General features: G+C 40.7%; 2 protein-coding genes across 2 annotated transcripts in view; one reads left to right on the top strand and one right to left on the bottom strand.

Moving 5' to 3' along the window:
- LOC107226948 overlaps nt 1–13939 on the bottom strand; it is a 110486-nt gene that overhangs the window by 78488 nt on the left and 18059 nt on the right. The window lies entirely within an intron of this gene.
- LOC107226920 (tyrosine-protein kinase transmembrane receptor Ror) overlaps nt 1–13939 on the top strand; it is a 126349-nt gene that overhangs the window by 99688 nt on the left and 12722 nt on the right. Inside the window, exons 3-4 of the mRNA XM_046734668.1 lie at nt 792–1002; nt 1218–1371. Of these exons, the coding sequence (XP_046590624.1) occupies nt 792–1002; nt 1218–1371 (365 nt within the window). The remainder of the gene's footprint in view (nt 1–791; nt 1003–1217; nt 1372–13939) is intronic.

Genomic DNA, 13939 nt, shown 5'->3' with positions numbered 1-13939 from the left:
AATCAAAATAACCAAAAGAAATTGATTATGAAGTTTGAATTTTTCTTTGGAATTTCAATTCAAGTTTACAGATGTATCGTATCAGAGAATACATACCGAACCCTATATCTTCAAAATCAAAATCAAAATTACTAGAAAAAATTGATTAATCGGTTGAAAAGTTGTTGAAAAAAAATCAAACGCTGGTTAAAAAATTTTTCGTTTTGCGAAATATCGCGATCATTTTCAAAGCATCGTCATTTCAGGAGCTCTGGGAATAGTACGGAGGGTAGGATAAATCCTAAAAAAAAAAATTGGAATGCTTTTCAGAGTTGGAACAACAACATAAAAAATCATGGACCAAATCCAAGAAGGCGAGAGTAGGTGGAATGCCCCATATATGCACGCATTATACGGACAAATGTTTATCGCGATCGTTGCAACATATCGTCGGACGGCTGTCTGCTGCCTGTTATGCTCGATGACTTATCGATCATAAGGGATATGATTTATATTCAATAATCACTCCTATCCTATCCACCTATATATATATATATATATATATATATATATATATATATATATATATATCAATTATTATCTAGTCTGCTGAAAATCACAACATCAAAGGAATATTTATAAGTAAAAAAAATTGTCATTATTATCACTGTATTGTGATCACGACGATGGTATGAAAAGATTGGTAGCCGCAGGCGAAACAAAAACCTTAGTTAAAATAAACGACGCAGCAAAATGAGACGTTCAATTTCCACGCAAACGTTTGATTTTCTTTTTACACTCTTTGTCCGCAGAACGGAAATTGACGCGACGTCGAGCACAAAGGGCGGAACGTTGAAATTCGTTCGTGCGCTGAACAACATGACGCGAGAATCCGGAGGGGTGGTTAACATGCGTTGCGAGGTTGTCGGCGATCCGCCGCCGAAAAAGATACGTTGGTACAAAAACGAAGCACCGGTTGAAGAGGAGCCGGGCAGAGTGAGCATAAGGAAAATTCACTCCCAGGTAAGCGATGATGATCGAGGCGTGTCAGCGAACATGATGTTAAGGTCTTACAAAAATCCACTTTCTTTAAAAACTTTCTTTTTCTTAAACTACGCATATTCAAGTATATGTATACTATATATATTCGGCTTCCTGACTAGGTACAACCCCTTAAGATGAGACAAAGAATGTTGGGAATTCGATCAACCTCTCGTTCCTTATTTTCTTGTTATCAGGCGCACGAGCATTCGGCCCAAAACATCGCCGGTAGCCGTTTGAAGATAACGAGACTCGACGTTATGGACACCGGTTATTATTCATGCAGAGCAAACAACGATCAAGATCGTATACAGAGCGAGGCAATCCTCCAAGTAAAAATGGTCCGATACGGTGAGTCCTATCATCGTCGTACCTAAGCTTTGCCATAAATACATGTTCCAAAAAAATCATCCATTCCACAAACTCGGAGGTATCCTCAACACGTTTCCTTCCTATTTATCTGTCTTTTTTTTTTATACTTATTCTCACTCCAAACTGGAGAAAAGTCATAAAAAAAAAAAAAAAAAAGCAAGAAGAACCGCGGAAAATGAAGGTAAGTAAAACCGGACCTCGAGGCAAGGTCCTTTGACGGGTCCATTAAACGCGTCCAATTTCCTGCACACACTGCACCCCCCACGTCAAAAAACGTTCCTTGAAGCTAGTTGAAGCTAGGATCAGGATACGCGTTTATTGCAGCAGTATACATATTGAAACGTTGAAAAGATATCTTATAACTCGGCAGTATAGCTATTGCGGTCTTACTAATACACTGCGCAAGGTACGCGAAGTGTAATGTACACGCAACGGTCGTTTGACGAGGGGGTTGAGGATATAATAAGGAGAAGGAGAAGAAGAAAGATAGTGAAAAAAAAAAAGAAATGTAGCGAACGAAACAGAAGTAAACAGAGGGAGCGAGGGGGATAAAAAACAATAAGAAGAAGACGTAGGGAAGAAATGAATCCTTGCGCTAGAACGAACTGCACCCTCGAAAATGATCGCGACGAAGGGATGAAGAAACGGGGGAACTTTTTAATTTCCTAAAAGTGCCAATATCAAAGTTTCTTTGCCTAAGCTCTTGTATTACATTATATACGAAAGTGTGTTACATTGTGTGTGTATAGATCACGAAGGGAGAGTTGAATAGAAAAGTTTTTACAATATCCGTACTGCATACCCTCCGCACTGAATGGGTTTATAAATCAGTTCATTCGTTCGACCATTTCGTCAATCCTATAACAGTACCTCGTACCAATGAAATAGTTACCTGCCACGTTCACGAATGTTATTTCATTCATTCGTTAGGAAATAAATGAAACGAGAGAATTAGAACCGGGTTAGAACAATGAAAGCCACATACAACTGCACTGGAAAATGCAATACCTAATCTGTAAAAGTTACAGGAAGAAGGAACGAGAGGCAATTCGATATTAGATATACTTGGTTGCACACTTGAAGTGTCTCCGGTGTGAGTTCGCGATAAGAAGAAAAAGATCGGGCATAAAACAATGGAATGTTCATGTTTTACGATTCCCTTGGTTTATGCATCTATATAAGTGGTCTCTTCGTGTCTTGGAGTGAGAATTCACTCCAATCATCGGGTGAAATTCAAAGTGATTTTATTCCCTCCAAGCGTTTGGAGTAGAAAAGTTCACTCTTAAAGATTGCGTGAATATTTCATTCCATCATGCGAGTTCTGCAGTTTTCACTCCAATGATATTTCGAGAGTACGCAGTAATCTTTCTTCGATATTCCGGTTTTCTACACTCTCCCGGCTTCCGCAACTATAACAAACTGCGCAAAACGGTGGCAATCACCGTGTCTGCTTCCACCCTACAAACTTCCGCTCTGGAATACGTAGTGAAATGAGTTGCAATGAACCTCGTACGTCTTGAAGGTCGGACTTGACGTTCGTCTAATTGTGTCTTCAATTTTTTCCTATTACCATTTTCCCCTTCTTCATCTTTTTCTTCTAATGGTAATTACAATTACCGAGCCACAATCATGCCGCTACGTCCACGACGTGCATCGAGAAAAAGATTAAGAAATAAGAACCAAGCAGCGGCATTCGTCCCGGAGGCTGCACACCTGGTCTCAATTTGCATGTTAAATTGGATCGTGGGCGTCGTTCCTCGTTGCTGGTTGCATGTATCCCATATTCGAGCTGGGTATCATATCTTAATTACTCGACGCTCAGAGAGCAGAGTCGTTTAAACTCGCGAGCTACATCCTGTCCGTACTCCTCACACTCCTCATACCCCGATCATATATAAACAAATTATACTTAATGCACTCACAGAATCCAACTTAAATTACCCTAACGAAAAACTGAAAAAAAACAACAAAAAACGGCATTTCCGATAATTATTGACGGTCAAGCAATGCATTCGTGTAACGTCAAATAAAACCTCAGTGACATCCGTTAACAATCCCCCCCCCCCCTTCAAAACCCATTGAACGACGTTGAAGATAAATAGTCGTATCAAAAACGAAGCGGTCTTTTTTATTCCCGTTTAAAAAAGTGATAAAATAAATGTTCAAATGTTTCTTCTACGTTCGACAAAATCAAAATACGTAAACCTAAAATAGTGTTTTCAACTGGCTTGCAAGCAACTCAATTTTATGCAACCAAAATGCATCTGTGGTAAAGTGATTTTCGAAATAAGAAGCTCGAGTCACGGATGGGCCCAAGTACTAGAAATTGAAACGAAACTGACAATGAACCGAGTGAAGGACGGTAATGAAGAAGAAGAGAGCTGGAGTACGAGTACGAGAAAGACGAGGAACTTTTCAATTTAAACTAAAAGCTCGCGAAGCTGAAGAATACCTGCATGAAGAACGCAAACTGAAAGATCTCCTTTTGTATTTTACCGCACGTAACCACACGTAGCTACACAGATTCCGTAATGCCAAAGCCATAGCCTCAACTCCATGCAACATCAATTATTCTACGTCTCCTCTTCCTCTCCCTGCACCATGCCATGCAGTGAGGCTTTGGCGTGTCCCGCATACAGATCTCGGTGATGACGGCAACAGAGAAAGTGCGACTTGATGTAATAGAAGTACAACAAAACACTACACGGTGTTATTCAAATTGTCCTCTGATACTGTCTTTCCTGTTCTTTGCCATTCCAAAGTCACCTGAAGAGTAAAGCGCAGCTTTGATTGATATGCGGACGGATGTAGCCGACGAAATTCGCCAAAGGGTAACTTGAACATACAACCAAACCGTGTATTATACCCGTAACCATGGTGTGCGGTAAAAAATCCGTGCCAAACCCAAAGACGTTAAAAGTGGAATACTTCCGGGACGTAAGAAAAATTCAAAGACAGTTGCCGAGACTTTTGAAGGACAATCAAAGTTCAAGGACATTTGCAGGACCAATGGACACCATGATACCCTTAACCAGAATCACTGTCTGGAGTACTGCTACCGTTTGTTTGACAATGCTTGGCATTGATGTATTACGAAGGGATAAATAAAATGATCCAAGAACCATGGAGTGAGGAGAGAGGCGAATCGTTGGGTTAATCGTTGTGGACGTGCCTTGAGACTCCTCCAAGCAACATACCCTAGGTATAAACGAGAGCGAGACTGGTCTCCGACGGAGTAAACCCGAGAGCATGTTCCGTGCAGGCGTGACCGACTCGGTGATCCTAGATAAGACAGGCTTTGCCCGATGCCCGGGTGACCCATGGTCGGGTCCACCTACGACGCCAAGTCGTGCCGCCTCGAGCATTCGTCGTTGTTCCGACATTATACCCACGTATTTGTGTACAAGTACAGCATCTACGACGCAAGGCAATAGCGAAGACGGGATAGTATTTCTAGTACAAGTTTTGAAGAAGACGAGGATGAGAAGAAGGTTGAAAGAGTACGGAGGATAGAGGTACTGGGAGGACTATCTCCGTTTATGGAAAGTGTCCTCAAACTAGAGGCAAATCAAGATGACGTTGCTGCAGCAAAAGTTCCACAAAGCGCCAATCACATTGAACCCAATTGAACCCAATTGAACCCTGATTGCTAAGCGCCAATCAGATTGTGACCCTTGTTGCTTACGAGTGCTATTCCGGTGACTCGTTGAACAACTGTTTGCCGCTTTTTGGCCGATACTTTTTCAGTTGCGAACCCATATAAGATACTTCTCCTTGTCTCTACCATCCATCTAGCAAAGATGCAATATGTACACAGAGACGATGGAGCTGTTTCAATTCAAGAGCGTAGATGGGTATACAGTTCACCGTGTTTCGTCTCAAGGACCCGTGCCGTTTACTCGACCATAAATTGTTCGGAATTTCATCGTGTTTGAAACTATCCTCGAAACTTGTAGGTATTTACTGACGGAGCGAAATAATCACCAGAGCATCGCCTCGTCTCTATATTTCTCTTATTTAATCGAGAATATGCAGGGTGATTATAATTCGCGGAGTTTGAGCATCGAAATATGTTTACCGACACAACAACGATACCGGAACGGTATCATAACCGAAATATCTGCGGCATACTTCGGACAACTTGGGATCTGCGATTTGCCCGAAAATCCGTAACTAGCCTGAGAAGGTAGCCTACGTGTATAGTATATGGTTAGGATACGTTACCAATGCGTGTTTGCGTAACTGTACTTAGCGGTACGTGACCAACTCCTTAAACATGTTGTGTGTTGAGTCTCTCGAGACTTCTTCCTTATACAATACACTACACCCAAGGCATTCCTGAATGTATATCTATAGATTTAAGTTCGTGTATATCCAAGGCTGGCCGCAGGACACCTGGTGGAACACCTGGAGTCCCATAAGGAGTGACCGCGTTGGGAGAAAAAGAAGGAAGAAAAATACCATCTTGGAAAAGACTGTCACGCTGCAATTCGATTATCGTCAACGTGAATTTTTTTTTAAACAATTTCAACCGGGTATACAACAAGTTCGAAAGTATGATACGCTTATTAAAGAGCGTAGACCTCGACGTTGCGTATTAAGACGACGGTAAACCGCATACACGATTTTTATCACGCATAATCTTGGGTATATATTTCATTATACTATTTTCTCGGTTATACATTTCTTGCTCCTTTTTCTTTTCCAATTTTTTGTTCTTCTAATTTTTTTTTTCCACTGGGTGGGTTTACTTGAAGGAAACACGGTATATCCGAGTAGTAAACCGCACTGCAGTTGCATTCGGTCGACTTATAACCATGGTGTATAAAAGTATGAAATTACAACCGCAAAATCTACATAATGACCAGCCATATGCTAGGCTCGAGTTCATTCGTTCGAAAAATTGAACAAGTGCATTATATCGTACATAATCGAGGGGTTGTTCGCTCATAAATTGGGTAACAAGCGATTTCGAGAAACTTCAAAGGATTTCATACGATTTCGTGAGATTTCGAGTGGTTTCAAGCGTTTTTAAAGCTGCTACTTGCAAAAGTGATTCGCTATTTCAACGAGTGAATACCTCCCCACACATAATGCATAATGAATCTGAAATCATCGATAAAATCATCTCTCGTGATCAGTTGAAATCCTTTTTGAAACCACCAAAAACGTGAGTTACAATTCCAGTAGTGTACGCGTAGCTGAAAGAATTTTCTAGTAAAAATAACCATATTCCAAATAAAAATTTCAGTAAGATTTCGCGGTAACTATAAAACGTAGTTTATTTAACTGCATTGATAATGACTACCCTTGCACACGTGAAAAAAGTACACGGTATCTGCTGAAGAAAATATTCAATTAAACTATACGAATGGTGGAAAATACTTCAAGATCAGCCGATTGTTTCTGTTGAATTGGAATAGCAGGATTTCCGACATCGCTTCTCTCCGACGGTGTACAAAATAATTAAAATGAGACCAGAACTTCGACCATCAGCCCTTCCATATACCTACCAATTCCCTCGAAGAATAGAAATGTTCCTGTTTACCAGTATTTAACTTCGTCCCCTTTTTCTGCCGCACGGCCATTAAACGGTTCATCGATTCCCTGGCTGGAATAATTCGGTATAATTCGTGCCTAGCTGCTGCTGCCTGCTGCTGATGTTATACCAGGATACACAGTGTGCAACGTAGCAGAGGCTTATATTCAGTGAAACGAATCCTGTAGGACGGGCGTTATGTGCTCGTACGATTCAACGGGATGGAAAAAAGATGAAAAAGAAGAAGAAGAAGAAGAAGCAGAAGAAAAGCTATCGGCTTATCTATATAACCCTCGGCTAAAACATCCCAAGCGAACGGACGCGGAAAGAGCAAAGGAGTATAAGGGATGAAACCGTCTTCTCGATGTGACACGGTCGTGCGGAAGATAAGATGTTAAGGGGTTACTTGTATCTTTCTCCTCCTTATATAGTATACCTCGGACAGTCATTTTTTTTTCTTTCCCTTCGTACCACGTCTGCTGAAATTTGGATCAAAGATCCCCGAACTTTCATCCCTTGATATCAGTTCCATAAAAGTTGGAACGATATCCACCAGAAACCAGCAATTCTCTATATTACCTTTCTAATGAATTGATGATTGCGTTTATCCCTTCTTTTTATATTTTCTCTTTAATCTTCAATTTTATACGATACAACTGACAAAATTACGATATTTACGATGATATGGAACTTGAATTCGAATAATCGAAGACGTTCGCAGACTTCCTCCCTGAATTTGAAAAATTCGTTATCAAGTGCAATTTGCAAGCAGCGTGATAAAGTGGTAGAGAGAAGAAAAAAAACAAAAACAAACAAACAAAGAGACCATTATTCAACGGAGTCTAGTATACCGCCCTGTTGAACACAAGCCTTGGTAAACGCAATCTCGAACTTGTATCTCCCCGCCAAGAGTCGAAAATGATCACCATTGCGTGTAACCGCGTTGTTATAGATATAAGATGTTGTTTCTCCGCCTTCTATTCCCACAAACCGGGCGCTAATGGCAACATGCCTCGACATTTAACACCCGGACACGGCATGGCAAGGCATGAAAAGAGGAAGAGAAGAGGAGGAGAATCGCGATTAGGACGTGCAACGCTCGACGCCTGTCAAAATTGTTTAAAGGGTGGCCCAGCCCATTAGGTGCGTGAAACGTGTATCGATAGTCGGTCTCGAGGTGATGCAGTGAAGCGACAACGAAAATTCTCTGGATTACAGTCGTCGCTAATTATCCGACCATTCTCCGTACTCTTAATATGTATGCATTCAAGAAACGATATCTAGTCAACTTAAAAAAGGCAATCAATGCGAAACGGTTGAAATTCACGTCGCATCTCCCACTTCATTATTATTTGCCGTTTTCAATACAGAGATAAATTAGTCAACGACACCAAGTATAGCAACTATAAAGTGCAACGAGAATGTCTCGATTTTCTATTGGTTGAGAAAACAAAAAAACAATATTGGCACTCAGACAACGGAGAGAAATAAACTGTTGAAGAAGTACATTTCCACGAAAAAGAAAAAGTAATTCAAAGAACAATCAAAATTAGTAACGGTGAAAATAGCGCAACGACCAAACTAAAAAACAAAGTCTGTACCTACCACAACCATTAAACACCGACAACGATGAACGAGACCGATAGTGGCGAGCATGTAAAGCGGACAAGTTTTCGTAAACGCATGTCGCATTGTACCTTTTACTCGGTACGGTTGCACCCTTCCATACGTGCGTAGATTCGAGCATCCGAGCTGCGCCGGACTTTCAAAGAATGGAGTCGCCGCAGAATCGTCGTCTGGGCGAAGGCGAACTAACGAAACGAAACGCGAAGTGCGCAATGCCCGCGACAACGAAGCATAAAGGCTTTGTCTCGCCAACGGACCTCGAAAGCTCGGCGAACCAACGACGACAAGTTCAAGGCGGAAGCTTTGACTTTTGCTAGAGTGTAGGAAAGGATCACGCTTCTCCGGCTTGGCTCTCCCTTTGCGGCTCGATTCGATGGCAACCATGCTCGGAAGAACGTTCGATGAAAGACAGAGAGAGAGAGAGAGAGAGAGAGAGAGAGAGAGAGAGAGAGAGAGAGAGAGAGAGAGAAGGGGAGGGAGACTGATCCTAGGCGTAATAGATTACAACCCGAGTATCACGAAGTGGGTGGAGCAAAGCTGTAGGAATTGATACCAGTCAATCTGAGAAATCCGGAAACCCTTTGGAAGTCGATATAGAGCAAGGAGTGCGAAAGAGTTGGACACGATCGCGCGAAGCGTTTACTGCCTACGTTAAAAAACTGATAAAGTGTTTGAGAAATTATGCCGAGCGTTAAAATTTGCTTGAATAACCTGAGACGCGTTCCACCTACACACCTTACACGTACATCCATATACATACGTATTACACACATTTAAACCGCGACTAATGGAGATTAGCTTGGGTTAAAACCTGCGGATAGCCGCGGGAAATAATATTAACTAAAACCGTCCCCAGGGATGTCCGGAGTAGAGAGAAGAAGCGAGAGAACAGAGAGAAAGGGGGTGGAGGGGAGGGGGGGGGGGGGGGGGGGAAGAGGGATGGTGGATTTCAGCTTTAAATCAGCCGGTAATCCACGGGGGATTATTTTCCGTCGTCTGTAAAGGTATAAGCATATAAATACCCATAACGCACGGTGTCTGCTATTCGTGCATACATACATACCTATGGAAACGTACGTGTATGTATCTAATTTTACGCGTATATTTATAGATTATATAGCACGACGGATGTTAAATAGAAATTCTCGACAGCGGAAAATATCATTATAGATGTAACAACGGCCCGTGTGGCGGAAATTAACACGTTCACTTTGAAATGAAAATATAGACTCAACAATTATTTAATATACAATATATCTTGATAAAATCGTAAAAAACAAAAATCAAGAACGTATTGTTTATCAAATGAAACGAATTCCTGCGCCAATTCTTTATTCCCTCGATTCTCTCTTGTTTCTACGCGCATACTACGCTAAAATTCTACATCAAAAGCAGTTGTTTTTTCAGGTTAACCAACCGTCGTTAAGTTCAGACTTTATTTAACCGCAAAAAATTGGAAGCCTGTCGACGTCAGTTGTTCTCAACTTCGGTCATTCCCCCGATAAATAATTTTTCCGAGTAAAAACAATCTCAATCTGCCCGTTCGACATTCAAAAACAGTTCCAACGGTCAAAATGTTTCATCTGTGACAAATGCCGTCGATATTTTTTCGCGGATCGAACAACATTGACAATTGTCACCGACGGGTGGTTAAAATTTTTGAGGTTAGAGACATCGTGGCGACCCGTCGTCCGAACTCACGTAGGTTGGTCAACCTGACCAAACGACCGCTTTTGCTCTACAATTTTAGCGCATGCGCGTTCGACAATTCGACGGTCAGCTACTCACTCCGTCCATACATACATCTTCCTTCCTTTTCGATAGCCGTTTTAATGTGGCAAAAACCGCGAACCGCGGGTCGATGTGTTAAGCCGAGCATCCGGCACGATGAAACCCACCCGCCGGATTAACCAATCGCGCACAAACATGGAAAACCGCAAATTCGCTTCAACGATGATCGCCGCGGTCTGACCGCACGACGTTACGCGTACCGCAATAAGGCGGAAACAACGCACGAGCCGGCATGGCAGTTGCGGAACGTTTCTCTGCGGTCGAGTCGTAAAATCGAAACACCCCCGAAATTCCCGTACCGCTGGTCCGCGATGTCTTGAAATACATGCATGTGTACGGTGCATTCCACGTCAAATTTCTAAACCACGTACTTCACGCCCTTCGATCATTGATATCTTCTTACCGTCACGTTGCTTCCAACCCAAAAAGGGTCTCAAAGATATTTTTATTTTTTATTAGCCACCAGCGAAATTTCAAAATCATATTTTAAATCGTGAGATCGGTGTAAATTTTTTCAGATTCTCAAAAATGGCGTTGCCGGTATTTGTTGTTAAATTTTATTTAAATTCTACCATCGCCCATCAAAATCTGACAAAAATTCCAAGACCCTTTTGCGTCGGTTGCAACGTCGTACGAAAAAATGATCAATATCGAAGGTGTCGAGGTCCCTACGTGCGTTACAAATTTCACGTGGAATAAATGGAATTAGGTCAGAGACAGTTGTTCCCGGATCGTAGCGCATGCGCATTAAATTTTAGCAGACGACAGACCATGCAGTCATTACGAATTCGCTCTGTATAATATACGCTACGACGTTTGAAAAATTTCCTTTTTTCGGTGTTGTATAATAATTCGCAATTTCGATCGTCATGTTGGCAGAAAAAAAAAAAAAAAAAAAAGGAGAAAGAAAAAATCTTCGACATCGCAATTTTTATCCCGGATGAATGTTTAAATTGTGTATTTCAAAACACGTCGTGTCGTCGTTATACGAGCATTGCACAGATTATCAGTCTCTGTACACTGTAGTATTTATACTTCGTGTATCCTACGTGATTTGAAATTTTTTCAACGATTCGTTATATAACATTTACCTACGGTGCGTAGCCGATCGTATTACATAAACTAGATTCGAATGGCGATTGTAATTCCTAAGCCGCAGTCGTTGGTACGGACCGTTGCGTATTTGGAATATATAATGTACGCATAGGTATAGCGTATAAGTATGTGTAATAAAGGTGGGATGTTATATAATTACAAAACCGATTACACGCATGTTATACGATATCTAGGATGTATTTATGCGAACGATATATGTAATCTGAAGCAGTGGAAGGCGCGTGGCATTTCCCTCAGGTTTTAAACATCGATCCTTGCATGTACACCGTATTGATAATATATATTCAAGAGCTTTAGGTCAGCGATAACAGCGACAAAATAGAGCATCGCGACGGTGTGAAAGAACAAACAACTATACACGCGCAAAGAAATAAATAAAAACATGTTTTACAATCCTTGTGTTAGTTTTTTGTTTTTTCTTTTTTTTTTTTTTTGCTTCTTCCGAATCGTTACAATATCGAAAACAATATGAGAAGAATTCAAGTACACGATACATATGTACATATATAATTTGTTCAAATACCTTTTCCCCCAGTGATTAAAATCGTATAACACACGAAATGTACGTATGCAGCTTGTAACAATATACGATACGTTTACGTATACATTAAAAGCAACTCGCGTTGGAATTTTCGCATTTCATTTCATTTCACCGCACACGCCAGTTTCAAAAAGGGTTCCACGGTTTATTCCGACATACACGTGCAGACGTGCCGACAATAACGCAGAATCGTGGTCTGTTTCTCTACGGTGTATCGCAACGGCTTCTCCACGTGGTACAAAGCAGGTTCAAATTTTACACACACGCGCGCACCCACATTTGTATATTTGTACAAACATACGGGCGTAATCGCGCGTGTTACACATGCATAACCCACCACCGTGAATTTGACCAACATTTCAAAGCTGAGCGTAAGGGCTGAGGGCTGAATTTGGGGTTCAAAACAATCAAAGGTAATTATCTGGAATAATTAAAGCCCGCTCCGCAAGACCGCAGAAGGCATTGTATAAACGTACGCACGGCTGTCACGAACGTCGGTGATCCTCTCTGCACCGGAGGAATTTCTCCTCTCGACATTAATTTCAACCTACAAATTCGTAACAGTGTACAACAACAACAATAACGCGGAAAATAAGAGAACCTATGAGAGGAACAGAGTTTTTAATCAAAACGATGATGTATATTGAATTAACGAATGATAATTACTATCAACCTTGTGAATAATTGTGAATAATCAACTTATCTCGACATTAACGTCAATTTATCGTTGCACAAGCATTAAATTCTCGCAACAGTCACGCGAAAATCTGGTAACAGTGATCGTAACGAGAAAGAATAGTAACGGATACTAGACTTCCCGGTAACAGCTGGAAAACTAATTATCATTTTGTGCCTAGAACAATATTTTTCGATTGTGGTAAAGAATGAAAATAGTTAAAAACTAAGCGCTGAACGGAACTAAAATTTTCTCTCAGTGACAGTCGAGAATTGACGTGAAACGGTCCATACGTGTAATTGGCGATTGGCGCAGTCACATTATGGTTTCGATCCCAATTCGAGAGAGGCAGGCACCCTCTTCCCTTATTATCCCTTCTTGGCTAGTTGCCTTAGCAGGTCACGTCACAGGATTTTAATGAATAATTTACGAGGGGTTGCGCCTAAGAAGTGTGTTGTCCTTTAATTCAATCCCGGTAGTATATATAAGCGATATAGTTATGGTACAGCGGTAGTAGAAGTAGTAGTAGTTCAAGCCCTGCAGCATATACGTGATTGGAATGAATTTATTTCTCTCCCTTTCTATATTATTTTCCTTGAATTTTCTCTTATTTACACACCCTGCGCATCTCCGCGCCACAATAAAATCGTTTTTTAATTTTTTCTTTCCGCTTATACTCTGTCCGATAAAAATAAAATCAATAAAAATGAAGTTAAGAGAGAGAAAAAAAAAAAAAAACAAACAAACACAGTTCTGTAATTAATTTTGGAAAATCATGCTCCTTGAATATATCGTGTATACATTGTATAAATAAATTTACCCGCGTGATCGTTAATAGTGTTAATTTAATACACATGGTACAATTAATACGTGCATATTCTGATACATCGCGCTGCACGATGAATGCAGATATAGACTCTTAAATACACGTCCGTGGAAAAAAAAAAAACAACCGATAGCGTATAACATATATCTATACGTATAAGATATTTTATATACATAGGTATACAAATATGCATGTGACCTGCAGTATAGTCGATGGATCTTATCTCGAGCAGGAAGTGCGGAAGATAAGCTATCCCGGAGCCATTAATAACACAAAGTTACGATGTATATATATATGTGCATGTTGTATATATTTTCCCTGCATTTCACTCTCAGCTCATTCTTTCGTTCTCAATTTGCTCTGCAGCATTACAAAATATATATATATATATATAATATATATATAATTGTTAATTAGCAGAAATTTATCAAA

Source organism: Neodiprion lecontei, chromosome 3, assembly GCF_021901455.1.
Source record: "Neodiprion lecontei isolate iyNeoLeco1 chromosome 3, iyNeoLeco1.1, whole genome shotgun sequence".
Lineage (NCBI taxonomy): Eukaryota > Metazoa > Arthropoda > Insecta > Hymenoptera > Diprionidae > Neodiprion > Neodiprion lecontei.
The sequence above is the reverse complement of the archived record's forward strand: the minus strand, read 5'-3'. Positions and strand labels throughout refer to the sequence as shown.